Below are 27984 nucleotides of genomic sequence, written 5' to 3' on the forward strand. Positions count from 1 at the left end.
CATCTCCCTCGACAGGGCTGGTGGCTCACATCGCCTGGACAAGCTCCGAGTCTGGACAGCAGGAGGGGGTTTTGATTCCATAGAAAGATTCAGACTTTTATTTCGGATTATAAAAACATCGCAATGGTCGAAAATCACACGTTAGGCCGGTGGTGGCGGTGGTTGATAGTGGTGGTGACAGTGGTGGTGGTAGTGGTGGTGATAGTGGTGGTAGTGGTGGTGATAGTGGTGGTGATAGTGGTGGTAGTGGTGGTGATAGTGGTGGTAGTGGTGGTGGTAGTGGAAGTGGTGGTTGTGATAGTTGATAGTGGTGGTGGTGACAGTGGTGGTGGTAGTAGTGATTTACAGTGGTGGTAGTGGTGGTGGTTGTGGTAGTTGATAGTGGTGGTGACAGTGGTGGTTGTGGTAGTTGATAGTGGTGGTCGTGGTGGTAGTGGTGGTAGTGATAGTTGATAGTGGTGGTGGTGACAGTGGTGGTGGTAGTAGTGATTTACAGTGGTGGTAGTGGTGGTTGTGATAGTTGATAGTGGTGGTGGTGACAGTGGTGGTGGTAGTAGTGATTTACAGTGGTGGTAGTGGTGGTTGTGATAGTTGATAGTGGTGGTGGTGACAGTGGTGGTGGTGGTAGTGGAGATAGTGGTGGTGATAGTGGTGGTGGTGACAGTGGTGGTGGTAGTTGTGACGTAGGCGGTCGTGGGTTCGATCCCAGACCCTGGCGATGATGCTGCTGCTGCTGCTGTGTATTTGGAATCTGCGTCTCTCTCCCCGCGGTGGTCGATGTGTGGATTTTTCACTCCGCGTCCTCCGGTTTTCCCCCTCCACATTTAGAATCACGAGTTCAGAGTCTTTGTCTGCTGCTATCAATGTCCACGTGATGATGATGATATCAGTCACGTGATGATGACGATGATGATATCAGCCACGTGGCTGAGTTGCTGTCATTAGTGATGGCCCAGCTCGCTTCTGATAAAATATCTACACAGCAGCTCAGTGGGGTCTTACACCTGGTGACATCAACTTAGTTTAGTTGGGGTCTCTGAGTATGGGTCTCGATGGGTTTCTATGGGTCTCTGTGGGTCTCTGTGGGTCTCTGTGGGTCTCTCTGTGTCTCTGGGTGTATGTGGGTCTCTGTGTGTCTATGTGGGTCTCTGTCTCTGTGTGTCTCTGGGTCTCTGTGTCTCTGGGTCTCTGTGTCTCTGTGTCTCTGTGGGTCTTTGTGAGTCTCTCTGTGTATATGTGGGTCTCTGTATCTCTGTCTCTGTGTGTCTCTGTGTCTCTGTGTCTATGTGTCTATGTGGGTCTCTCTGTGTCTCTGTGGGTCTTTATGAGTCTCTCTGTGTATATGTGGGTCTCTGTCTCTCTGTGTCTCTGTGTCTCTGTGTGTCTCTGTGGGTCTCTCTGTGTCTATGTGTGTCTATGTGGGTCTCTGTGGGTCTCTCTGTGGGTCTCTCTGTCTCTCTGTGTCTCTGTGGGTCTCTCTGTGTCTATGTGGGTCTCTGTGTCTCTGTGGGTCTCTCTGTGGGTCTCTCTGTCTCTCTGTGTCTCTGTGGGTCTCTCTGTGTCTATGTGGGTCTCTGTGGGTCTCTCTGTGTCTATGTGGGTCTCTGTGTCTCTGTGGGTCTCTGTGGGTCTCTGTGGGTCTCTCTGTGTCTGTGTGTTTGTGTCTCTCTGTGGGTCTCTGTGTCTCTCTGTGTCTCTGTGGGTATCTCTGGGTCGTAGTATTTAGGGAAGTTGTTGGTTTATAGATTTGCCACGATGGCACAAGGCTGGCTTCAATCCTTCTACCCTGGTCCTTGAGGGCTCAGCGGGATCATTGGGGTTGCTGTTTGTGGGAATGTTGGGCTCATTGGGATTCTGTTTATTGGGATTCTGTTTAGTGGGATTATTAGGTTTACTAGGATTCTGTTTAGTGGGATTATTGGGTTTACTAGGATTCTGTTTAGTGGGATTATTGGGTTTACTAGGATTCTGTTTAGTGGGATTATTGGGATTCTGTTTAGTGGGATTATTGGGTTAATTGGGATTCTGTTTAGTGGGATTATAGGCATTTTGTTTAGTGGGATTATTGGGTTTACTAGGATTCTGTTTAGTGAGTTTACTAGGATTCTGTTTAGTGGGATTATTGGGATTGTTTAGTGGGGTTATTAGGTTTACTAGGATTCTGTTTAGTGGGATTATTGGGTTTACTAGGATTCTGTTTAGTGGGATTATTGGGTTAATTGGGATTGTTTAGTGGGGTTATTAGGTTTACTAGGATTCTGTTTAGTGGGATTATTGGGTTAATTGGGATTCTGTTTAGTGGGATTATTAGGTTTACTAGGATTGTGTTTAGTGGGATTATTGGGATTCTGTTTAGTGGGGTTTATTGGGTTAATTGGGATTCTGTTGAGTGGGATTATTAGGTTTACTAGGATTCTGTTTAGTGGGATTATTGGGATTCTGTTTAGTGGGATTATTGGGTTTATTAGGATTCTGTTTAGTGGGATAATTGGGTTAATTAGGATTCTGTTTAGTGGGGTTATTAGGTTTACTAGGATTCTGTTTAGTGGGATTATGTTTAGTGGGATTATTGAGTTTACTAGGATTCTGTTTAGTGGGATTATTGGGTTAATTGGGATTCTGTTTAGTGGGATTATTGGGTTAATTGGGATTCTGTTTAGTGGGATTATTGGGTTAATTGGGATTCTGTTTAGTGGGATTATTTGGTTAATTGGGATTCTGTTTAGTGGGATTATTAGGTTTACTAGGATTCTGTTTAGTGGGTTAATTGGGATTCTGTTAGTGGGATTATTAGGTTTACTAGGATTCTGTTAGTGAGATTATTGGGATTCTGTTAGTGGGATTATTGGGCTCATTGGGGTTTATATTTAGTGGGATTGGGCTCATTGGGATTCTGGTCACGGGATTCTTGGGGTTCTGTTAATTGGGATTATTGGATTAATTGGGATCATGTTCATTGGGATTCTTAGGTTTCTGTTCATAGGATTATGTTTATGGGATTCTTGGGTTTCTGTTCGTAGGATTATGTTTATGGGATTCTTGGGTTTCTGTTCATAGGATTATGTTTATGGGATTCTTGGGTTTCTGTTCGTAGGATTGTGTTTATGGGATTCTTGGGTTTCTGTTCGTAGGATTATGTTTATGGGATTCTTGGGTTTCTGTTCATAGGATTATGTTTATGGGATTCTTGGGTTTCTGTTCGTAGGATTGTGTTTATGGGATTCTTGGGTTTCTGTTCGTAGGATTGTGTTTATGGGATTCTTGGGTTTCTGTTCGTAGGATTGTGTTTATGGGATTCTTGGGTTTCTGTTCTTGGGTTCCTCTTCATCGGGATTTTTGGGTCTCCTGCCACGCGGTGATCACTGCGGTTTAGGCGGCTTGAAGTGAAGCCTGCAGCGTTCATTAAACACCTGGGGAGACACGGGGAGAGACACAGGGGGGAGACACGGGGAGAGACACAGGGGGGAGACACGGGGGGAGACACGGGGGGAGACACAGGGGGGAGACACGGGGGGAGACACAGGGGGGAGACACGGGGAGACACGGGGAGACACGGGGAGAGACACGGGGAGACACGGGGAGAGACACAGGGGGGAGACACGGGGGGAGACACGGGGGGAGACACAGGGGGGAGACACGGGGAGACACGGGGAGACACGGGGGGAGACACAGGGGGGAGACACGGGGAGACACGGGGAGAGACACGGGGAGACACGGGGAGAGACACGGGGGGGGGGGGGGAGACACTGGGAGACACGGGGGGAGACACGGGGAGAGACAAGGGGGGACACGGGGAGACACGGGGAGAGACACGGGGGGGAGACACGGGGGGAGACACGGGGGGAGACACGGGGAGAGACACGGGGGAAGTGAACAAGGTGGTAGTGATGGTGGTGGTGATGGTGGTGATGGTAGTGGTGATGGTGGTGATGGTGATGGTTGTGATGGTGGTGGTGATGGTTGTGATGGTTGTGATGGTGGTGGTGATGGTTGTGATGGTGGTGGTGATGGTTGTGATGGTGGTGGTGGTTATGATGGTTGTGATGTTGATGGTGGTGATGGTGGTGGTGATGGTGATGGTGTTGTTGATGGTGGTGATGGTGGTGGTGATGTTTGTGATGGTGGTGGTGATGGCTGTGATGGTTGTGATGGTGGTGGTGGTGATGGAGATGATGGTGTTTGACGTTGTTGATGACATTGTTGATGACGTTGTTGATGTTGTTGTTGATGTTGTTGTTGATGTTGTTGTTGTTGTTGATGTTGTTGATGTTGTTGATGATGTTGTTGTTGATGTTGTTGATGTTGTTGTTGATGTTGTTGTTGATGTTGTTGATGATGTTGTTGTTGATGTTGTTGATGTTGATTTTGATGTTGTCGTTGATGTTGTCGTTGATGTTGTTGATGTTGATTTTGATGTTGTTGATGTTGATGATGTTGTTGTTGATGATGTTTACGTTGTTGATGTTGTTGTTGATGTTGTTGTTGATGTTGTTGTTGATGTTGTTGTTGATGTTGTTGTTGATGTTGTTGATGTTGTTGTTGATTTTGATGTTGTTGTTGATGTTGATTTTGATGTTGTCGTTGATGTTGTCGTTGTTGTTGTCGTTGATGTTGATTTTGATGTTGTTGATGTTGTTGATGTTGTTGTTGATGTTGTTTATGTTGATGTTGTTGTTGGTGTTGATGTTGTTGTTGTTGATGTTTATGATGTTGATGTTTATGTCGTTTATGTTGTTGATGTTGCTGTTGTTGATGTTGTTGATGTTGTTGTTGATGTTGTTGTTGATGTTGTTGTTGATGTTCTTGTTGTTGATGTTGTTGTTGATGTTGTTGATGTTGTTGTTGTTGTTGTTGATGTTGTTGATGTTGTTGTTGATGTTGTTGATGTTGTTGTTGATGTTGTTGATGTTGTTGATGTTGATGTAGTTGTTGATGTTGTTGATGTTGTTGATGATGTTGTTGATGTTGTTGTTGATGTTGTTGATGTTGTTGTTGATGTTGTTGTTGATGTTGTTGTTGATGTTGTTGTTGATGTTGATGTTGATGATGTTGATGTTGTTGATGATGTTGTTGTTGATGATGTTGATGTTGTTGATGTTGTTGTTGATGTTGTTGATGTTGTTGTTGATGTTGTTGATGTTGTTGTTGATGTTGTTGATGTTGTTGTTGATGTTGTTGATGATGTTGTTGATGTTGATGTTGTTGTTGATGTTGATGATGTTGTTGTTGATGATGTTGTTGATGTTGTTGTTGATGTTGTTGTTGATGTTGTTGTTGATGATGTTGTTGTTGATGTTGTTGTTGATGTTGTTGTTGATGTTGTTGTTGATGTTGATGATGTTGTTGTTGATGTTGTTGTTGATGTTGATGATGTTGATGTTGTTGATGATGTTGTTGTTGATGATGTTGATGTTGTTGTTGATGTTGTTGTTGTTGATGTTGATGATGTTGATGATGTTGTTGTTGATGATGTTGATGTTGTTGATGATGTTGTTGTTGATGTTGATGTTGTTGATGATGTTGATGATGTTGATGATGTTGATGATGTTTATGTTGTTGTTGATGTTATTGATGTTGTTGTTGTTACCTTCCACGTCTGGTCGTTCACCACCTCCTCGACATTCAACTCCGACTGCATCAGCTTCAACTGGGAGAGACAAAGACGGAGTTGTGTGACGTCACGGTCAGAGTGGGCCAATATCACATGGCAGCGTCTCCTAGCGTGTCTCCCAGTGTCTCCCCGTGTCTCTCAGTGTCTCCCAGTGTCTCCCCGTGTCTCCCAGTGTCTCCCCGTGTCTCCCAGTGTCTCCCCGTGTCTCCCAGTGTCTCCCCGTGTCTCCCAGTGTCTCCCAGTGTCTCCCAGTGTCTCCCAGTGTCTCCTAGCGTGTCTCCCAGTGTCTCACCGTGTCTCCCCAGTGTCTCCCCGTGTCTCCAAGTGTCTCCCCGTGTCTCCCCAGTGTCTCCCAGTGTCTCCCCATTGTCTCCCCGTGTCTCTCAGTGTTTCCCCGTGTCTCCCCAGTGTCTCCCAGTGTCTCCCAGTGTCTCTCAGTGTCTCCCCGTGTCTCCCCGTGTCTCCCAGTTTCTTCTAGCGTGTCTCCCCGTGTCTCCCAGTGTCTCCCCAGTGTCTCACCGTGTCTCCCAGTGTCTCCCTGTGTCTCCCAGTGTCTCTCAGTGTCTCCCCGTGTCTCCCAGTGTCTCTCAGTGTCTCCCCGTGTCTCCCGAGTGTCTCACCGTGTCTCCCAGTGTCTCCCCAGTGTCTCCCAGTGTCTCCCAGTGTCTCCCCGTGACTCCCCGTGTCTCTCAGTGTCTCCCCGTGTCTCCCAGTGTCTCCCCGTGTCTCCAAGTGTCTCCCCGTGTCTCCCCAGTGTCTCCCAGTGTCTCCCCGTGTCTCCCCAGTGTCTCCCCGTGTCTCACAGTGTCTCTCAGTGTCTCCGCAGTGTCTCCCAGTGTCTCTCAGTGTCTCACAGTGTCTCCCCGTGTCTCCCCGTGTCTCCCAGTGTCTCCCAGTGTCTCCCCAGTGTATCCCCGTGTCTCCCAGTGTCTCCCAGTGTCTCTCAGTGTCTCCCAGTGTCTCCCCGTGTCTCCCAGTGTCTCCCCGTGTCTCACCGTGTCTCCCCGTGTCTCACCGTGTCTCCCTGTGTCTCACCGTGTCTCTCCGTCTCTCCCCGTGTCTCTCAGTGTCTCACCGTGTCTCCCAGCGTCTCCCCGTGTCTCTCAGTGTCTCCCAGTGTCTCTCAGTGTCTCCCCGTGTCTCTCCGTGTCTCCCTGTGTCTCACCGTGTCTCCCCGTGTCTCACCGTGTCTCCCCGTGTCTCTCCGTCTCTCCCCGTGTCTCTCAGTGTCTCACCGTGTCTCCCAGCGTCTCCCAGCGTCTCCCCGTGTCTCTCAGTGTCTCCCCGTGTCTCCCAGTGTCTCTCAGTGTCTCTCAGTGTCTCCCCGTGTCTCCCAGTGTCTCCCCGTGTCTCCCCGTGTCTCCCCAGTGTCTCCCAGTGTCTCCCCGTGTCTCCCCGTGTCTCTCAGTGTCTCCCAGTGTCTCCCCGTGTCTCCCAGTGTCTCCCAGTGTCTCCCAGTGTCTCACCGTGTCTCACCGTGTCTCACCGTGTCTCCCAGTGTCTCCCCGTGTCTCCCAGTGTCTCCCAGTGTCTCCCTGTGTCTCCCCGTGTCTCCCCGTGTCTCTGTCTCCCCGTGTCTCCCAGTGTCTACCCGTATCTCTCAGTGTCTCCCCGTGTCTCCCCGTGTCTCTCAGTGTCTCCCCGTGTCTCCCCGTGTCTCTCAGTGTCTCTCAGTATCTCCCAGTGTCTCTCAGTGTCTCCCAGTGTCTCTCAGTGTCTCCCAGTGTCTCCCCGTGTCTCTCAGTGTCTCCCAGTGTCTCCCCGTGTCTCTCAGTGTCTCCCCGTGTCTCCCCGTGTCTCTCAGTGTCTCTCAGTATCTCCCAGTGTCTCTCAGTGTCTCCCAGTGTCTCTCAGTGTCTCCCAGTGTCTCCCCGTGTCTCTCAGTGTCTCCCAGTGTCTCCCCGTGTCTCTCAGTGTCTCCCCGTGTCTCCCCGTGTCTCTCAGTGTCTCCCCGTGTCTCCCCGTGTCTCTCAGTGTCTCTCAGTGTCTCCCAGTGTCTCCCAGTGTCTCCCAGTGTCTCCCAGCGTGTCTCCCAGTGTCACTCAGTGTCTCTCAGTGTCTCTCAGTGTCTCCCAGTGTCTCCCCGTGTCTCTCAGTGTCTCCCAGTGTCTCCCCGTGTCTCTCAGTGTCTCCCCGTGTCTCCCCGTGTCTCTCAGTGTCTCCCCGTGTCTCCCCGTGTCTCTCAGTGTCTCTCAGTGTCTCCCAGTGTCTCCCAGTGTCTCCCAGTGTCTCCCAGCGTGTCTCCCAGTGTCACTCAGTGTCTCTCAGTGTCTCTCAGTGTCTCCCAGCGTGTCTCCCAGTGTCTCTCAGTGTCTCCCAGTGTCTCTCAGTGTCTCCCAGTGTCTCCCAGCGTGTCTCTCAGTGTCTCCCAGTGTCTCCCAGTGTCTCCCAGTGTCTCCCCGTGTCTCCCCGTGTCTCCCAGTATCTCCCCGTGTCTCCCCGTGTCTCCCCGTGTCTCCCCGTGTCTCCCCGTGTCTCCCCGTGTCTCCCAGTGTGTCCCACTATCTCCCACTATCTCCCAGTGTCTCCCAGTGTCTCTCAGTGTCTCCCAGTGTCTCTCAGTGTCTCCCAGTGTCTCCCAGTGTCTCCCAGCGTGTCTCCCAGTGTCTCTCAGTGTCTCCCAGTGTCTCCCCGTGTCTCTCAGTGTCTCCCAGTGTCTCCCCGTGTCTCTCAGTGTCTCCCCGTGTCTCCCCGTGTCTCTCAGTGTCTCCCCGTGTCTCTCAGTGTCTCTCAGTATCTCCCAGTGTCTCTCAGTGTCTCCCAGTGTCTCCCAGTGTCTCCCAGTGTCTCCCAGTGTCTCCCAGCGTGTCTCCCAGTGTCACTCAGTGTCTCTCAGTGTCTCTCAGTGTCTCCCAGCGTGTCTCCCAGTGTCTCCCAGTGTCTCCCCGTGTCTCCCCGTGTCTCCCAGTATCTCCCCGTGTCTCACCGTGTCTCCCCGTGTCTCCCCGTGTCTCCCCGTGTCTCCCAGTGTCTCCCACTATCTCCCACTATCTCCCAGTGTCTCCCAGTGTCTCTCAGTGTCTCCCAGTGTCTCTCAGTGTCTCCCAGTGTCTCCCAGTGTCTCCCAGCGTGTCTGCCAGTGTCTCTCAGTGTCTCTCAGTGTCTCTCAGTGTCTCCCCGTGTCTCCCAGTATCTCCCCGTGTCTCCCCGTGTTTCCCCGTGGCTCCCCGTGTCTCCCCGTGTCTCCCCGTGTCTCAGTATCTCACCACGGTGTGTCTCCCCGTGTCTCCCCGTGTCTCCCAGTGTCTCCCACTATCTCCCAGTATCTCCCCGTGTCTCCCCGTGTCTCCCCGTGTCTCCCCGTGTCTCCCACTATCTCCCAGTATCTCCCCGTGTCTCCCCGTGTCTCCCCGTGTCTCTCAGTGTCTCCCCGTGTCTCCCCGTGTCTCCCCGTGTCTCCCCGTGTCTCCCAGTGTCTCCCCGTGTCTCCCACTATCTCCCAGTATCTCCCCGTGTCTCCCCGTGTCTCCCAGTGTCTCCCCGTGTCTCCCACTATCTCCCAGTATCTCCCCGTGTCTCCCCGTGTCTCCCACTATCTCCCCGTGTCTCCCACTATCTCCCAGTATCTCCCCGTGTCTCCCCGTGTCTCCCACTATCTCCCCGTGTCTCCCACTATCTCCCAGTGTCTCCCACTATCTCCCACTATCTCCCAGTGTCTCCCACTATCTCCCAGTGTCTCCCCGTGTCTCCCCGCGTCTCCCCGTGTCTCCCCGTGTCTCCCCGTGTCTCCCCGTGTCTCCCCGTGTCTCTCACCGTGGTCTGCTGGCTACGCAGGGCCTTGTTGAGTGCCGGCCGGTCGGCCTCCTCCTCGCCCCGCCGCTCGCTGAGCCGTGCCAGCGTGGCGCTGGTGAGCGCCACGCAGCGCGAGATCACCGCAGCTCGGCCCGCGTGGGCCTCCTGCAGCTGCGGGGGACACGTTGGTGTAGTGTATAGTGTAGTGTAGTAGTGTAGTGTATAGTGTGTAGTGTAGTAGTGTAGTGGTGTAGTGTGTAGTGTAGTAGTGTGTAGTGTAGTAGTGTAGTGTGTAGTGTAGTGTGTAGTGTAGTAGTGTAGTGTAGTAGTGTAGTGTGTAGTGTAGTGTAGTGGTGTAGTGTAGAGTGTAGTGTAGTGTGTAGTGTAGTAGTGTAGTGTGTAGTGTAGTGTGTAGTGTAGTGTGTAGTGTATAGTGTGTAGTGTAGTAGTGTGTAGTGTAGTAGTGTAGTGTGTAGTGTAGTGTGTAGTGTAGTAGTGTAGTGTAGTAGTGTAGTGTGTAGTGTAGTGTAGTGGTGTAGTGTAGAGTGTAGTGTAGTGTGTAGTGTAGTAGTGTAGTGTGTAGTGTAGTGTGTAGTGTAGTGTGTAGTGTATAGTGTGTAGTGTATAGTGTAGTGTAGTAGTGTGTAGTGTAGTGTATAGTGTAGTAGTGTAGTGTAGTAGTGTGTAGTGTAGTGTATAGTGTAGTAGTGTAGTGTAGTAGTGTGTAGTGTATAGTGTAGTGTATAGTGTAGTGTAGTAGTGTAGTGTGTAGTGTAGTCTAGTAGTGTGTAGTGTAGTAGTGTGTAGTGTAGTGTGTAGTGTAGTGTAGTGTGTAGTGTAGTGTGTAGTGTAGTGTATAGTGTAGTGTAGTAGTGTATAGTGTAGTGTGTAGTGTATAGTGTAGTCTAGTAGTGTGTAGTGTAGTAGTGTAGTGTAGTGTGTAGTGTAGTGTATAGTGTAGTGTAGTAGTGTGTAGTGTAGTAGTGTAGTGGAGTGTGTAGTGTAGTGTGTAGTGTATAGTGTAGAGTGTAGTGTATAGTGTAGTGTATAGTGTAGTGTATAGTAGTGTATAGTGTAGTGTGTAGTCTAGTGTATAGTGTAATAGTGTAGTGTATAGTGTAGTGTAGTGTGTAGTGTTTGACGGTGGGGATGGTGTTCTTTGGGTCATAGGCAGCATTCCTCCTCCTCCAAACACGGCGAGTTGAGTTGATGCCAAAGAGCTCCATTTTGGCCTCATCTGACCACAACACTTTCACCCAGTTGTCCTCTGAATCATTCAGATGTTCATTGGCAAACTTCAGACGGGCATGTATATGTGCATTCTTGAGCAGGGGGACCTTGCGGGCGCTGCAGGATTTCAGTCCTTCACGGCGTAGTGTGTTACCAATTGTTTTCTTGGTGACTGTGGTCCCAGCTGCCTTGAGATCATTGACAAGATCCTCCCGTGTAGTTCTGGGCTGATTCCTCCCCGTTCTCATGATCATTGCAACTCCACGAGGCGAGATCCTGCATGGAGCCCCAGGCCGAGGGAGATTGACAGTTCTTTTGTGTTTATAACATTTGCGAATAATCGCACCAACTGTTGTCACCTTCTCACCAAGCTGCTTGGCAATGGTCTTGTAGCCCATTCCAGCCTTGTGTAGGTCTACAATCTTGTCCCTGACATCCTTGGAGAGCTCTTTGGTCTTGGCAATGGTGGAGAGTTTGGAATCTGATTGATTGATTGCTTCTCTGGACAGGTGCCTTTTATACAGGTAACAAGCTGAGATTAGGAGCAATCCCTTTAAGAATGTGCTCCTAATCTCAGCTCGTTACCTGTATAAAAGACACCTGGGAGCCAGAAATCTTTCTGATCGAGAGGGAGTCAAATACTTATTTCCCTCATTAAAACCCAAATCAATTTATAACATTTTTGACATGCGTTTTTCTGGATTTTTCGTTGTTGTGGTTGTTGTTGTTGTTATTCCGTCTCTCACTGTTCAAATAAACCTACCGTCAAAATGACAGACTCATCCTTTCTTCGTCAGTGGGGCAAACGTACAAAATCGGCAGGGGATCAAATGCGTTTTTCCCCCCCCCCTCGCTGTAAGCTGAACATCTCCGTCACTGTCCGTCGCCATGCGTCCTAACGAGTGTGGATCCTTGACTGCCTGCGAGGATCCACACTCTCAGGTTCCGTTCGGTAAAGTTCGTCCCCGACGGTCCCGTTCCCTCTTCCTGAAGAAGGAACCGCTTTGCCGTTTTCGGCCCGAAAAACGCAAAGCGGTTCCTGCCGCCCTATTTCCTTAGTCAGCCACGCGGCTCTGCCCGGAGCGGAACCCGGGGTGGGGGGGGGGTGGGGGGTGGGGGGGGGGGGGGGGCGTCGCCGCGCGTCCCGATCGTAGCGCCGCACGGCACTCACGGTAGGGGGGGGTTTAGTGGACGCTGAGACGCAAAGCACAACCCTTGTTGCGGGCCAGGAATGAACCATTCATAAGTGCCTCGGACAGTCTGCGTGTTGTGTGGGGTCCCGGGGTACTGCAATGAGGATCGTAGAGCGGAGACACGAAGACAAGGGTGGTGGTGGTGGTGGTGATGGTGGTGGTGGTGGTGGGAGTGGTGGTGGTGGTGATGGTGGTGGTGGGGGTGGTGGTGAAGGTGGTGGTGGTGGTGGGAGTGGTGATGGTGGTGGTGGTGGTGATGGTGGTGATGGTGGTTGTGGTGGTGGGGGTGGTGGTGGTTGTGGTGGTGATGGTGGTGGTGGTGATGGTGGTGGAGGTGGTGGTGATGGTGGTGGTGGTGGTGATGGTGGTGGGGGTGGTGGTGGTGGTGATGATGGTAGTGATGGTGGTGGTGGTAGTGGTGATGGTGGTGGTAGGGGTGGTGGTGGTGGTTGTGGTGGTGATGGTGGTGGTGGTGTTGGTGGTGATGGTGGTGGTGATGGTGGTGGTGATGGTGGTGGTGATGGTGGTGGTGATGGTGGTGATGGTGGTGGTGATGGTAGTGATGGTGGCTATGGTGGTGATGGTGGTGGTGATGGTGGTGGTGATGGTGGTGATGGTGTTGGTGGTGATGATATGGAGGAGGCTCGTGAAAGATGCTGCTGGGCAGTGCCAGGCTAGGTGCACCGTGAGGCTACTGGGCAGTTGGAGGCAGTCGCCCTCCAACAACAACGGAGGGCGGAGGAGCGACGCTCACAACAACGAGCGGAGCGCTGGGTGACTAAAGCACAGCAGGTTGGCACAGTAGGGGGCACAGGTGGTGCATCAGCCAGTCATCTTAGATGGTGGTTATGGTAGTGATGGTGATGGTAGTGATGGTAGTAGTGGTGATGATGATGGTGGTGGTGATGGTAGTGATGGTAGCGATGGTGATGGTAGTGATGATGATAATGGGAGTGGTGAAGATGATGGTGGTGATGATGGTAGTGGTGACAGTAGTGATGGTAGTGACGGTAGTGATGGTGGCGATGGTGGCGATGGTGATGGTAGTGATGATGGTGGTAGTGATGGTAGCGATGGTATTGATGATGGTGGTAGTGATGATGGTAATGGGAGTGGTGAAGATGATGGTGGTGATGATGGTAGTGGTGACAGTAGTGATGGTAGTGACGGTAGTGATGGTGGCGATGGTGGCGATGGTGGCGATGGTGATGGTAGTGATGATGGTGATAGTGATGGTAGCGATGGTATTGATGATGGTGGTAGTGATGGTAGCCATGGTGATGGTAGTGATGGTAGTGATGGCGATGGTAGTGATGGTAGTGGTGATAGTGATGGTAGCGATGGTATTGATGATGGTGGTAGTGATGGTAGTGATGGTAGTAATGATGGTAGTGATGGTAGTGATGATGGTGGTAGCGATGGTAGTGATGAAGATGGTGGTAGTGATAGTGATGGTAGCGATGGTAGTGATGGTAGTGATGGTGATGGTAGTGATGTTGGTTGATGGTAGTGATGGTAGTGATGATGGTGATGTTGGTAGTGATGTTGGTAGTGATGATAGTGATGGTAGTGATGGTGATGGTAGTGATGGTAGTAGTGGTGGTGGTGATGGTAGTGATGATGGTGATGATGGTAGTGATGGTAGTGATGATGGTGGTAGTGATGGTAGTGATGGTATTGATGGTAGTGATGGTGGTAGTGATGGTGGTGATGGTGGTGATGGTAGTGATGGTAGTGATGGTGATGGTAGTGATGGTGGTGTTGGTAGTGATAGTAGTGATGATGGTAGTGATGGTATTGATGGTAGTGATGGTGGTAGTGATGGTAGTGATGGTGGTGATGGTAGTGATGGTAGTGATGGTGATGGTAGTGATGGTGGTGTTGGTAGTGATAGTAGTGATGATGGTAGTGATGGTGTTGGTAGTGATGGTGTTGGTGGTGAGAGTGACTCACGGCCGAGTGGAGCTGCCCACAGGTGTGTAGTGATGGTGGTGGTAGTGATGGTGGTAGTGATGGTGTTGTTGGTAGTGTTGGTAGTGATGGTGGTGATGGTAGTGATGGTGGTAGTGATGGTGGTAGTGGTAGTGATGGTGGTAGTGATGGTGGTAGTGATGGTGGTAGTGATGGTGGTAGTGATGGTAGTGATGATGGTAGTGATGATGATGGCAGTGATTGTAGTGTTGGTAGTGATGGTAGTGATGATGTTGGTGGTGATGGTAGTGATGGTGATGGTGGTAGTGATGGTGGTAGTGATGGTGATGGTGGTAGTGATGGTGTTGGTAGTGATGATGGTAGTGATGGTGGTGTTGGTGGTGATGGTAGTGATGGTAGTGATGGTGGTGTTGGTAGTGATGGTAGTGATGGTGGTGATGGTAGTGATGGTGGTGTTGGTAGTGATGGTAGTGATGGTGTTGGTAGTGATGGTGGTGATGGTAGTGATGATGTTGGTAGTGATGGTAGTGATGGAAGTGATGGTGTTGGTAGTGATGGTAGTGTTGGTAGTGATGGTAGTGTTGGTAGTGATGGTAGTGATGGTGGTAGTGATGGTGGTAGTGATGGTGTTGTTGGTAGTGTTGGTAGTGATGGTAGTGATGATGATGGTGGTGTTGTTGGTTGTGAGAGTGACTCACGGCCGAGTGGAGCTGCCCACAGGTGTGTAGTGATGGTAGTGATGGTGATGGTGGTAGTGATGGTAGTGATGATGGTAGTGATGGTAGTGATGGTGTTGGTAGTGATGACTGTGATGGTAGTGATGATGATGTTGGTGTTGGTTGTGAGAGTGACTCACGGCCGAGTGGAGTTGCCCACAGGTGTGTGCCAGGTTGACGGCGCGGGCGATGGAGGCGGTGGGCACGGAAGCGTTCAGCTCGTGGGCAATGCGGTCGTCAATCTGACGCATGGAGCGAAGCGCCTCCTGAACACGGACACAAAGTACCCCGCTCACTCACCACTCACTCACTCACCCACTTACTCACCCACTCACTCAACCACTCAACCACTCACTCAGTCACTCACCCACTCACTCACTCAACCACTCACCCACTCACTCACTCACTCAACCACTCAACCACTCAACCACTCACTCACTCACTCACCCACTCAACCACTCAGTCACTCACTTAATCACTCACTCACTCAACCACTCACTCACTCACTTAACCACTCACTCAATCACTCATTCACTCAGTCAATCACTCACCACTCACTCACTCACTCAGTCACTCAGTCACTCAACCACTCACTCACCACTCACTCACTCACTCAACCACTCACTCACTCACTCAGTCACTCAACCACTCACTCACTCACTAAACCACTCAACCACTCACTCACTCACTCACCCACTCAACCACTCACTCAACCACTCACTCACTCACTCACCCACTCACTCACTCACTCAACAACTCACTCAATCACTCACTCAACCACTCACTCACTCAACCACTCACTCAACCACTCACTCAACCACTCACCCACTCACTCACTCACTCAACCACTCACCCACTCACTCAACCACTCACTCACTCAACCACTCACTCAACCACTCACTCACTCAACCACTCACTCAGTCACTCACTCACTCAACCACTCACTCACTCGACCACTCACTCACCCACTCACTCACTCATTCAACCACTCACTCACTCACTCACCCACTCACTCACTTACTCACTCAACCACTCACTCAATCACTCACTCACTCACTCACCCACTCACTCACTCAACCACTCATTCACTAAACCACTCAGTCAATCACTCACTCACTCAACCACTCACTCACCCACTCACTCACTCAACCACTCACTCAACCACTCACTCACCACTCACTCACTCAATCACTCACTCAACCACTCACTCAACCACTCACTCAACCACTCACTCAATCACTCACTCACTCACCCACTCACTCACTCAACCACTCACTCACTCAACCACTCAGTCAATCACTCACTCACTCAACCACTCACTCACTTACTCAACCACTCAGTCAATCACTCACTCACTCACCCACTCACTCAACCACTCAACCACTCACTCACCACTCACTCAACCACTCACTCACTCAACCACTCACTCACCCACTCACTCACTCACTCAACCACTCACCCACTCACTCAACCACTCACTCACCACTCACTCACTCACTCACCCACTCACTCACTCACCACTCACTCACTCACTCAACCACTCACTCACTCACTCAACCACTCACTCACTCAACCACTCACTCACTCAACCACTCACTCACTCAACCACTCACTCAACCACTCACCCACTCATTCACTCAACCACTCACTCAACCACTCACTCACTCAACCACTCACTCACCCACTCACTCACTCACCCACTCACTCACTCAACCACTCACTCACCCACCCACTCACTAACCCACTCACTCACTCACTCACCCACCCACTCACTCAACCACTCAACCACTCACCCACTCACTCACTCACTCACCCACTCACTCAACCACTCACTCACCCACTCACTCAACCTCTCACTCAACCACTCACTCACTCACCCACTCACTCACCCGCTCACTCACTCAACCACCCACTCACCCACTCACTCACTCTTTCAATCACTCACTCATTCATCCACTCACTCACTCACTCAACCACTTACTCAACCACTCACTCACCACTCACTCACTCAATCACTCACTCACTCAACCACTCAACCACTCACTCAATCACTCACTCACTCACTCACTCACCCACTCACTCAACCACTCAGTCAATCACTCACTCACTCAACCACTCACTCACTCACTCAACCACTCACTCACTCAACCACTCACTCAACCACTCACTCACTCACTCAACCACTCACTCACTCAACCACTCACTCACTCAACCACTCACTCACTCAACCACTTACTCAACCACTCACTCACCACTCACTCACTCAATCACTCACTCACTCAACCACTCACTCAATCACTCACTCACTCACTCACCCACTCACTCAACCACTCAGTCAATCACTCACTCACTCAACCACTCACTCACTCACTCAACCACTCACTCACTCACCCACTCACTCACCCACTCACCCACTCACTCAACCTCTCACTCAACCACTCACTCACCCACTCACTCACCCGCTCACTCACTCAACCACCCACTCACCCACTCACTCTTTCAATCACTCACCCACTCACTCATTCACCCACCCACTCACTCACTCTTTCAATCACTCACCCACTCACTCACTCACCCACTCACTCACCCACTCACTCACCCACCCACTCACTCACCCACTCACTCACCCACCCACTCTTTCAATCACCCGCCTACTCACGCCTGCCCCACCCACACGATCCACGCGACCTTCAGGGGTCAAGGGGACACGTGCTAGCGTTGATAGCGGTGTCGCAACACAGCCCGTGGTGTGTCTCACTAGCAGTGTCTCACTACCCAGTGTCTAACTACCCAGTGTCTCACTACCCAGTGTCTCACTAGCAGTGTCTCACTACCCAGTGTCTAACTACCCAGTGTCTCACTAGCAGTGTCTCACTAGCAGTGTCTCACTACCCAGTGTCTCACTACCAAGTGTCTCACTACCCAGTGTCTCACTACCCAGTGTCTCACTAGCAGTGTCTCACTAGCAGTGTCTCACTACCCAGTGTCTCACTACCCAGTGTCTCAGTACCCACTGTCTCACTACCAGTGTCTCACTACCCAGTGTCTCACTACCCAGTGTCTCACTAGCAGTGTCTCACTACCCAGTGTCTCACTACCCAGTGTCTCACTACCCAGTGTCTCACTACCCAGTGTCTCACTACCCAGTGTCTCACTACCCAGTGTCTCACTACCCAGTGTCTCACTATCAGTGTCTCACTACCCAGTGTCTCACTACCCAGTGTCTCACTACCCAGTGTCTCACTACCCAGTGTCTCACTAGCAGTGTCTCACTAGCAGTGTCTCACCACCCAGTGTCTCACTACCCAGTGTCTCACTACCCAGTGTCTCACTAGCAGTGTCTCACTAGCAGTGTCTCACTACCCAGTGTCTCACTAGCAGTGTCTCACTACCCAGTGTCTCACTACCCAGTGTCTCACTACCCAGTGTCTCACTACCCAGTGTCTCACTAGCAGTGTCTCACTACCCAGTGTCTCACTACCCAGTGTCTCACTACCCAGTGTCTCACTAGCAGTGCCTCACTACCCAGTGTCTCACTACCCAGTGTCATTCTAGCAGTGTCTCACTAGCAGTGTCTCACTACCCAGTGTCTCACTACCCAGTGTCTCACTAGCAGTGTCTCACTAGCAGTGTCTCACTACCCAGTGTCTCACTACCCAGTGTCTCACTAGCAGTGTCTCACTACCCAGTGTCTCACTACCCAGTGTCTCACTAGCAGTGTCTCACTAGCAGTGTCTCACTACCCAGTGTCTCACTACCCAGTGTCTGTGTGTGTAGGTGTCTGTGTGTCTGTGTGTGTAGTTGTCTGTGTGTCTGTGTGTGTAGGTGTCTGTGCAGACACCTACACACACAGACACCTACACACACACCTACATACACAGACACCTACATACACACACAGACACCAACACACACAGACACACAGACACCTACACACACAGACACCTACACACACACAGACACCAACACACACAGACACACAGACACCTACACACACAGACACCTACATACACAGACACCTACATACACACACAGACACCTACATACACACACAGACACCTACATACACACACAGACACCAACACACACAGACACAGACACCTACACACACAGACACACGCGTGTCACACACGCATAAAGACAAAGATCCCCCATATAGCCTTAACAGACTGTAGGGGCAAGTGCTGTTAGCGAGCACCTATGAAGGCCGGAACGGCACACGAGGGGGTGGGTGGCCAGCGCCACGCCCGACCGCCTTTGTCTCCCTAGTGACAATGTTTACACACCGCACCAGGTACTCATTTGAGGCTGAGTAGACCTAGGGGAGGCCCGGGACCGGTTCAGATAATCGTCACTGGTGTTGGCCGTGAGCTGGAATCGAACCCGGGTCGCCAGGATCATAGCGCAGCGTAGCGCTAACCACTACACTACCGCTCCCCACACATACACACACTCACACACACTCACACACACACGGACACACACACAGACACAACAACTGCCATTCGCCACTAAGTGGCGGTGACGACACCACGACGCTTGTGCCAGGCTATGTGCACCCTGAGGCCACGTGAAGTGTCGAACGCCCGCTGGCAGGAGGTCACGGGGCAGACCCAGGTGCCACGGGTCGACTGACTGAGATGACTGGCTGATGCACCACCTGTGCCCCCTACTGTGCCAACCTGCTGTGATTTAGCCACCCGGCGCTCCGCTCGTTGTTGTGAGCGTCGCTCCTCCGCCCTCCGTTGTTGTTGGAGGGCGACTGCCTCCAACTGCCCAGTAGCGTCCTTCACGAGCCTCCTCCACAGAGGCCGATCTTGACACCGCTGGTACCAGTCATCGGCAAGTCCACTCAGCTCCACGTCCTCCTGTACCACATCACTCCATCTCTTCTCTAGCCCGTGCCGCGCCCGCTTAGCCCCCTCAATCCGGCCGAACAAAAGCTGTTTCGGCATGCGGTGGCTGGGCATGCGGGCTACATGACCCAGCTATCGCAGCCTTGCCCACCGGAGGAGCTCACCGATGGGACCTTGCCCAGATCTTTCAAGGATTTGTGAGCTCCTCACACAATCCAGTCTGGTTAAACCCAGGATGGATCGTAGGCAGGCCAGCCTAAATGTTTCTAACCGGCGAAGATGTTCCATTAGGGGGGTCCACGTTTCGCAAGCGTAGAGAAGGGAGGGAATGACCGTGGCCGAGAAGACCTGAAGCTTAGTGCGGAGCGACAGACCAGGTAGCTTCCACACAGCGTTATGCAACCGATGAAAAGATATTGCCGCTCGACTGATTCGGAGTGAGACCTCTGCTGTTAAACTGGAGCCAGTCATAAGCACACTGCCCAGGTATGGGAAACTCTCCACTCTCTCCACAACTGCCCCATCACCGATTGGGACAGAGACACACACACACAGACACACACACAGACACACACACAGACACACACACACAGACAGAGACACACACAGACAGAGACACACACACACACAGACACACACACAGACCGAGACACACACACAGACACACACAGACACACACAGACACGCACATACACACAGACACACACAGACACACATAGACACACAGACACACACACAGACACACCCACAGACACGCACACACAGAGACACACACACAGACACACAGACACACACACACAGACACACAGACACACACACAGACAGAGACACACACACAGAAACACACAGACACACACACAGACACACACACACAGACAGAGACACACACACAGACACACACAGACACACACACAGGCACACAGACACACACACAGACAGAGACACACACACAGACACACACAGACACACACACAGACACACACACACAGACAGAGACACACACACAGACACACACAGACACACACACAGGCACACACAGACACACACACAGGCACACACAGACAGACACACATACACAGACACACACACACAGACACACACACACACACAGACACAACTGCCATTCGCCACTAAGTGGCGGTGACGTCACCACGACGCTTGTGCCAGGCTATGTGCACCCTGAGGCCACGTGAAGTGTCGAACGCCCGCTGGCAGGAGGTCATGGGGCATACCCAGGTGCCACGGGTCGACTGACTGAGATGACTGGCTGATGCACCACCTGTGCCCCCTACTGTGCCAACCTGCTGTGATTTAGCCACCCGGCGCTCCGCTCGTTGTTGTGAGCGTCGCTCCTCCGCCCTCCGTTGTTGTTGGAGGGCGACTGCCTCCAACTGCCCAGTAGCGTCCTTCACGAGCCTCCTCCACAGAGGCCGATCTTGACACCGCTGGTACCAGTCATCGGCAAGTCCACTCAGCTCCACGTCCTCCTGTACCACATCACTCCATCTCTTCTCTAGCCCGTGCCGCGCCCGCTTAGCCCCCTCAATCCGGCCGAACAAAAGCTGTTTCGGCATGCGGTGGCTGGGCATGCGGGCTACATGACCCAGCTATCGCAGCCTTGCCCACCGGAGGAGCTCACCGATGGGACCTTGCCCAGATCTTTCAAGGATTTGTGAGCTCCTCACACAATCCAGTCTGGTTAAACCCAGGATGGATCGTAGGCAGGCCAGCCTAAATGTTTCTAACCGGCGAAGATGTTCCATTAGGGGGGTCCACGTTTCGCAAGCGTAGAGAAGGGAGGGAATGACCGTGGCCGAGAAGACCTGAAGCTTAGTGCGGAGCGACAGACCAGGTAGCTTCCACACAGCGTTACGCAACCGATGAAAAGATATTGCCGCTCGACTGATTCGGAGTGAGACCTCTGCTGTTAAACTGGAGCCAGTCATAAGCACACTGCCCAGGTATGGGAAACTCTCCACTCTCTCCACAACTGCCCCATCACCGATTGGGACAGAGACACACACACACAGACACACACACAGACACACACACACAGACAGAGACACACACAGACAGAGACACACACAGACAGAGACACATACACACAGACACACACACAGACCTAGACACACACACAGACACACACAGACACACACAGACACGCACATACACAGACACACAGACACACACAGACACACACACAGACACACAGACACACACACAGACACACCCACAGACATGCACACACAGAGACACACACACAGACACACACACACAGACACACACAGACACACACAGACACACACACAGGCACACACAGACAGACACACATACACAGACACACACACACAGACACACACACACAGACACACACACAGACACACACAGACACACAGACACACGGACACACACACACAGACACACAGACACACACACACAGACAGAGACACACACACAGACACACACAGACACACACAGACACACACACAGACACACACACAGACACACACACACACAGACACACACACACAGACACACACACACAGACACACACACACACACACAGACACACACACACACAGACACACACACAGACACACACACACACACAGACAAACAACAACAACAACCGCCATTCGCCACTAAGTGGCAGTGACGTCACCACGACGCTTGTGCCAGGCTATGTGCACCCTGAGGCCACGTGAAGTGTCGAACGCCCGCTGGCAGGAGGTCACGGGGCAGACCCAGGTGCCACGGGTCGACTGACTGAGATGACTGGCTGATGCCCCACCTGTGCCCCCTACTGTGCCAACCTGCTGTGCTTTAGCCACCCGGCGCTCCGCTCGTTGTTCTGAGCGTCGCTCCTCCGCCCTCCGTTGTTGTTGGAGGGCGACTGCCTCCAACTGCCCAGTAGCATCCTTCACGAGCCTCCTCCACAGAGGCCGATCTTGACACCGCTGGTACCAGTCATCGGCAAGTCCACTCAGCTCCACGTCCTCCTGTACCACATCACTCCATCTCTTCTCTAGCCCGTGCCGCGCCCGCTTAGCCCCCTCAATCCGGCCAAACAAAAGCTGTTTCGGCATGCGGTGGCTGGGCATGCGGGCTACATGACCCAGCCATCGCAGCCTTGCCTGCCGGAGGAGCTCACCGATGGGACCCTGCCCAGATCTTTCAAGGATTTGTGAGCTCCTCACACAATCCAGTCTGGTTAAACCCAGGATGGATCGTAGGCAGGCCAGCCTAAATGTTTCTAACCGGCGAAGATGTTCCATTAGGGGGGTCCACGTTTCGCAAGCGTAGAGAAGGGAGGGAATGACCGTGGCCGAGAAGACCTGAAGCTTAGTGCGGAGCGACAGACCAGGTAGCTTCCACACAGCATTACGCAACCGATGAAAAGATATTGCCGCTCGACTGATTCGGAGTGAGACCTCTGCTGTTAAACTGGAGCCGGTCATAAGCACACTGCCCAGGTATGGGAAACTCTCCACTCTCTCCACAACTGCCCTTTCACCGATTGGGAGTTGTGGAGGTGGAGTGTCCGATGGTACAAAATACCCAGGCAGGTGCTTAGTTTTGGTGGGGCTGATGGTAAGGCCCCACCTCTTAGTGGCACGCTCCAGTCTCAGCAGCAGCATCTCCAACTCCTCCTCTGACTGAGCAGCTATTACCAAATCATCAGCATACATAACGTGGTTGAGCAATAGGGAGCCATCCCTTGACCGCACCCGGGCATCGATTAGCCTCCCATTATATCTGTACCATATGGAGATTCCCCCGGTACAGCTATTGAAGGCTTCACGAACTACGTGGTCAAAATAGATGTTAAATAATGTGGGAGCCAGAGGACATCCCTGTCGCACCCCAAGGTGTACAGGGAATGGCTCTGACTCCCGGCCACGTAGTTTTACCCGGGCCCGCTCACCATCATGAAGGTCCTTAATGATCGTGAGCAGAGGGTCAGGTACTCCAAAAGCACGAAGAACGACCCAGAGCCCAGGCCTACTGATGGTATCATAGGCCTTGACCAGGTCAATAAAGCAGAGATGTAGGTCTTGTTGGAATTCCCTACACCTCTGCTGTAGCAGATGGACAGAAAATATGGCATCTGTGCAGGACCGCCCTTTCCTGAAACCGCATTGACACAGACACACACACACAGACACACACACACAGACACACACACACAGACACACACACAGACACACACACACAGACACACACACACACAGACACACACACACAGACACACACACACAGACACACACACACAGACACACACACACAGACACACACACAGACAGAGACACACACACAGACAGACACACACAGACAGACACACAGACACACACAGACACACACACACAGACACACACAGACACACACACACAGACACACACAGACACAGACACACACACAGACACACACAGACACACACACACACAGACACACACACAGACACACACACAGACACACACACAGACACACAGACACACACACAGACACACACACAGACACACACACAGACACACACACAAAGACACACACACACAGACACACACACAAAGACACACACACACAGACACACACACACACAGAAACACACACAGACACACACACAGACACACACACACAGACACACACACAGACCCACACACACAGACACACACACAGACACACACAGACACACACACACAGACAGACACACAGACACACACACACAGACACACACACACACACAGACAGACACACACACACACAGACAGACACACACAGACACACACACAGACACACACACACACACAGACACACACACACAGACACACACACACAGACACACACACACAGACAGACACACAGACACACACACAGACACACACACAGACACACACACACAGACACACACAGACACACACACACAGACACACACACACAGACACACACACACACAGACACACACACACAGACACACACACAGACACACACACAGACACACACACAGACACACACACAGACACACACACAGACACACACACAGACACACACACACACAGACACACACAGACACACACACAGACACACACACAGACACACACACAGACACACATACACAGACACACACACACAGACACACACACAGACACACACACACAGACACACACACAGACACACACACAGACACACACACACACAGACACACACACAGACACACAAAGATACAAAGACACACACACACAGACACACACACACAGACACACACACAGACACACACACGCGAGTCGTACACGCACAGAACGCCCCCCCGCCCCCCCCCGGGCCAAGACCACCGGCCGTAGCGGCGTGGTGACCCCGAGCGAGAGAGGAGAGGGTGAGAGGGTGAGTGAGAGAGTGAGTGAGAGGGTGAGTGAGAGGGTGGGTAGGTGAGTGGGTGAGAGGGTGAGTGAGAGGGTGAGAGGGTGAGTGAGTGAGAGGGTGGGTGGGTGAGTGGGTGAGAGGGTGGGTGGGTGAGTGGGTGAGAGGGTGAGAGGGTGAGAGGGTGAGTGAGTGAGAGGGTGAGTGAGAGGGTGAGTGAGTGAGAGGGTGAGTGAGAGGGTGAGTGAGTGAGAGGGTGAGTGAGTGAGAGGGTGAGTGAGAGGGTGAGTGAGAGGGTGGGTGAGTGAGAGGGCGAGTGAGAGGGTGAGTGAGTGAGAGGGTGAGTGAGTGAGAGGGTGAGTGAGTGTGTGGGTGAGTGTGTGGGTGAGTGGGTGGGTGAGTGAGTAAGTGAGTGAGTGAGTGGGAGAGTGAGTGAGTGGGTGAGTGAGTGAGTGGGTGAGTGAGTGGGTGAGTGGGTGAGTGAGTGGGTGAGTGAGTGGGTGAGTGAGAGGGTGAGTAAGAGGATGAGTGAGTGGGTGAGAGGGTGAGTGAGTGGGTGAGTGAGTGGGTGAGTGAGACGGTGAGTCAGAGGGTGAGTGAGTGGGTGAGAGGGTGAGTAAGGGGGTGAGTGAGAGGGTGAGTGAGTGAGTGAGTGGGAGAGTGGGTGGGTGAGTGAGTGAGTAAGAGGGTGAGTGAGGGGGTGAGTGAGAGGGTGAGTGAGTGAGTGGATGAGAGAGTGAGTGCGAGGGTGAGTGAGTGACAGGGTGAGTGAGTGGGTGAGTGAGAGGGTGGAAGGCTGAGTGAGGGTGAGTGAGTGGGTGAGAGGGTGAGTGAGTGAGCGAGTGAGTGAGTGGGTGAGAGGGTGAGCGAGAGGGTCAGTGGGTGAGAGGGTGAGTAAGGGAGTGAGTGAGTGGGTGAGTGAGTGAGTGGGAGAGTGGGTGGGTGAGTGAGAGGGTGAGCCAGAGAGTGAGTGAGTGGGTGAGAGAGAGTGAGTGAGAGAGAGTGTGAGTGATTGAGTCGGTGAGAGTGAGCGAGCGAGTGAGTGGGTGAGCGAGTGTGAGTGAGGGCGTGTATGAGTGAGTGTGAGTTTGTGAATGAGAGAGTGAATGAGTGAGAGTGTGAATGAGAGAGTGAATGAGTGAGAGTGAATGAGCGAGTGAGCGAGTGAATGAGAGAGTGAATGAGTGAGAGTGAGGGCGTGTATGAGTGTGAGTTTGTGAATGAGAGAGTGAATGAGTGAGAGAGTGAATGAGTGAGTGTGAGTGAGGGCGTGTATGAGTGAGTGTGAGTTTGTGAATGAGAGAGTGAATGAGTGAGAGTGTGAATGAGAGAGTGAATGAGCGAGTGAATGAGTGAGAGAGCGAATGAGTGAGAGCGAGTGAGGGCGTGTATGAGTGTGAGTTAGTTTGTGAATGAGAGAGTGTGAGTGAGTGAGAGTGTAAGCGAGTGAATGAGTGAGAGTGAGGGCGTGTATGAGTGAGTGTGAGTGAGTGTGAATGAGAGAGTGAATGAGAGTGTGAATGAGTGAGAGTGAATGAGTGAGTGAATGAGTGAGAGAGTGAATGAGTGAGTGAGCGAGTGTGAGTGAGAGTGTGAGTGAGCGAGTGTGAGTGAGAGTGTGAGTGAGCGAGTGAATGAGTGAGATTGAGTGAGGGCGTGTATGAGTGAGTGTGAGTTTGTGAATGATAGAGTGAATGAGTGAGAGTGTGAGTGAGAATGACAGAGTGTAAGAATGAGAGAGTGAATGAGTGAGTGAGAGAGTGAGCGAGTGTGAGTGTGAATGAGGGCGTGTATGAGTGAGTGTGAGTGAGTTTGTGAATGAGAGAGTGAATGAGTGAGGGTGTGAATGAGAGAGTGAATGCGTGAGAGTGTGATTGAGAGAGTGAATGAGTGAGTGGGCGAGTTTTAGAGTGAATGAGTGAGAGTGAATGAGTGTGAGTGAGGGCGTGTATGAGTGTGAGTTTGTGAATGAGTGAGTGTGAATGAGTGAGAGTGTGAATGAGTGAGTGAGCGAGTGAATGAGTGAGAGTGAGTGAGGGCGTGTATGAGTGTGAATGAGTATGAGTGTGAATGAGTGAGAGTGTGAATGAGTGAGAGTGTGAATGAGTGAGAGTGGGAATGAGTGAGAGTGAACGAGAGAGTGAATGAGTGAGTGAGCGAGTGTTAGAGTGTGTGTCCTGGGCCTCACATAGGTCGACTCAGCCTCAAATGAGTACCTGGTGTAGCGGTGTGTAAACATCGCCACTGGGGGAGACAAAGGCGGTCGGGCGTGGTGCTGGCCACCCACCCCCTCGTGTACCACAGTGCCGGTAGCCTTCACAGGTGCTGCTCGCTAACAGCACTTGCCCCTACAGCCTGCTAGAGGCTACACGGGGGATCTTTGTCTGTGTAGGTAGCTACCACTAACAGCACTTGCCCCTACAGCCTGTTAGAGGCTACACGGGGGATCTTTGTCTGTGTAGGTAGCTACCATTAACAGCACTTGCCCCTACAGTCTGCTAGAGGCTACACGGGGGATCTTTGTCTGTGTAGTTAGCTACTACTAACAGCACTTGCCCCTACAGCCTGCTAGAGGCTACACGGGGGATCTTTGTCTGTGTAGGTAGCTACTAGCTACTACTAACAGCACTTGCCCCTACAGTCTGCTAGAGGCTACACGGGGGATCTTTGTCTGTGTAGGTAGCTACTACTAACAGCACTTGCCCCTGCAACCTGTTAGAGGCTACACGGGGGACCTTTGTCTTTGTGTGTGACAGCGAGATTGTATAATAATTGTATAATAACAAGTCGTAGTAGTATAATAATCGTAGTTGTATAACAATAAGAGTAAAATAATTGTATAATAGCAACAACAATAATAATTGTAGTTGTATGACAACAATAAAAGTATAATATTAATAGAAGAATAAAAATAAAAATTATAATCTTTGACCTCCCACCTGGAACTCTGAGAAGTCCTCGCAGTTCACGGCTGCCATGGGCGCCGCCATGACACCGGGAGGAGGGGGCGGGGCTTCCCGGCGGGGTCCTCGCATGCCGGGGAAGACCTCGACAGAGGTGGCCGCGGCCGGTGCCTGATTGTAATTTTAATTAACTTAATTTATTATTCCTTGCTCAGAAGTTGTACATTTATTTTTCTACCTACGCGACTATTGCCGAAATAACTGAGCAGGAAAGGGTGATCTGGTCTAAACGCCATCATCATTAGATCTCCTTTGCCAGTATCAAAATGTAATAATAATAGAGAGGTTTTTCCCCTTTTTTCTAGCAACAAAACTGAAACCTTCTTACAAGGATCCATGCCTACTGCATTAACCACAATACCTGCAGTCGAAATGCGAACAAAAAACACCACACTGTGA

At 51.6% G+C, this 27984-nt stretch overlaps 1 protein-coding gene across 2 annotated transcripts; it reads right to left on the reverse strand.

Moving 5' to 3' along the window:
* Window positions 1–82: 82 nt before the first annotated feature.
* On the reverse strand, window positions 83–27984 carry MIX23 (mitochondrial matrix import factor 23). Of its 2 annotated transcripts, none has more exons than XM_076055823.1 (5): window positions 27562–27984; window positions 14555–14680; window positions 9365–9508; window positions 5588–5647; window positions 83–3410 (listed from the first exon to the last, which is right to left on the reverse strand). In XM_076055823.1, the coding sequence occupies exons 1-5, from the start codon at window positions 27655–27657 to the stop codon at window positions 3360–3362; spliced, it is 477 nt and encodes a 158-aa protein (XP_075911938.1). In that variant the 5' UTR covers window positions 27658–27984; the 3' UTR covers window positions 83–3359. The 2 variants fall into 2 exon arrangements, with proteins under 2 accessions (XP_075911938.1, XP_032836544.1); XM_032980653.2 differs by having other exon boundaries at window positions 9365–9514; window positions 27562–27971.

The sequence above is a fragment of the Petromyzon marinus genome, chromosome 73 (genome assembly GCF_048934315.1).
Source record: "Petromyzon marinus isolate PM22_M1 ecotype Great Lakes invasive population chromosome 73, UKy_Petmar_22M1.pri1.0, whole genome shotgun sequence".
NCBI lineage: Eukaryota > Metazoa > Chordata > Hyperoartia > Petromyzontiformes > Petromyzontidae > Petromyzon > Petromyzon marinus.

Coding starts and splice junctions, on each gene's coding strand:
- MIX23 (XM_032980653.2), bottom strand. CDS start 27,657: ATGCGAGGACCCCGCCGGGAAGCCCCGCCCCCTCCTCCCGGTGTCATG. Junction 14,681..27,561: donor AGGACTTCTCAGAGTTCCAG/GTGGGAGGTCAA, acceptor GTCCGTGTTCAG/GAGGCGCTTCGCTCCATGCG. Junction 3,411..5,587: donor TGAACGACCAGACGTGGAAG/GTAACAACAACA, acceptor GTGTCTCCCCAG/GTGTTTAATGAACGCTGCAG.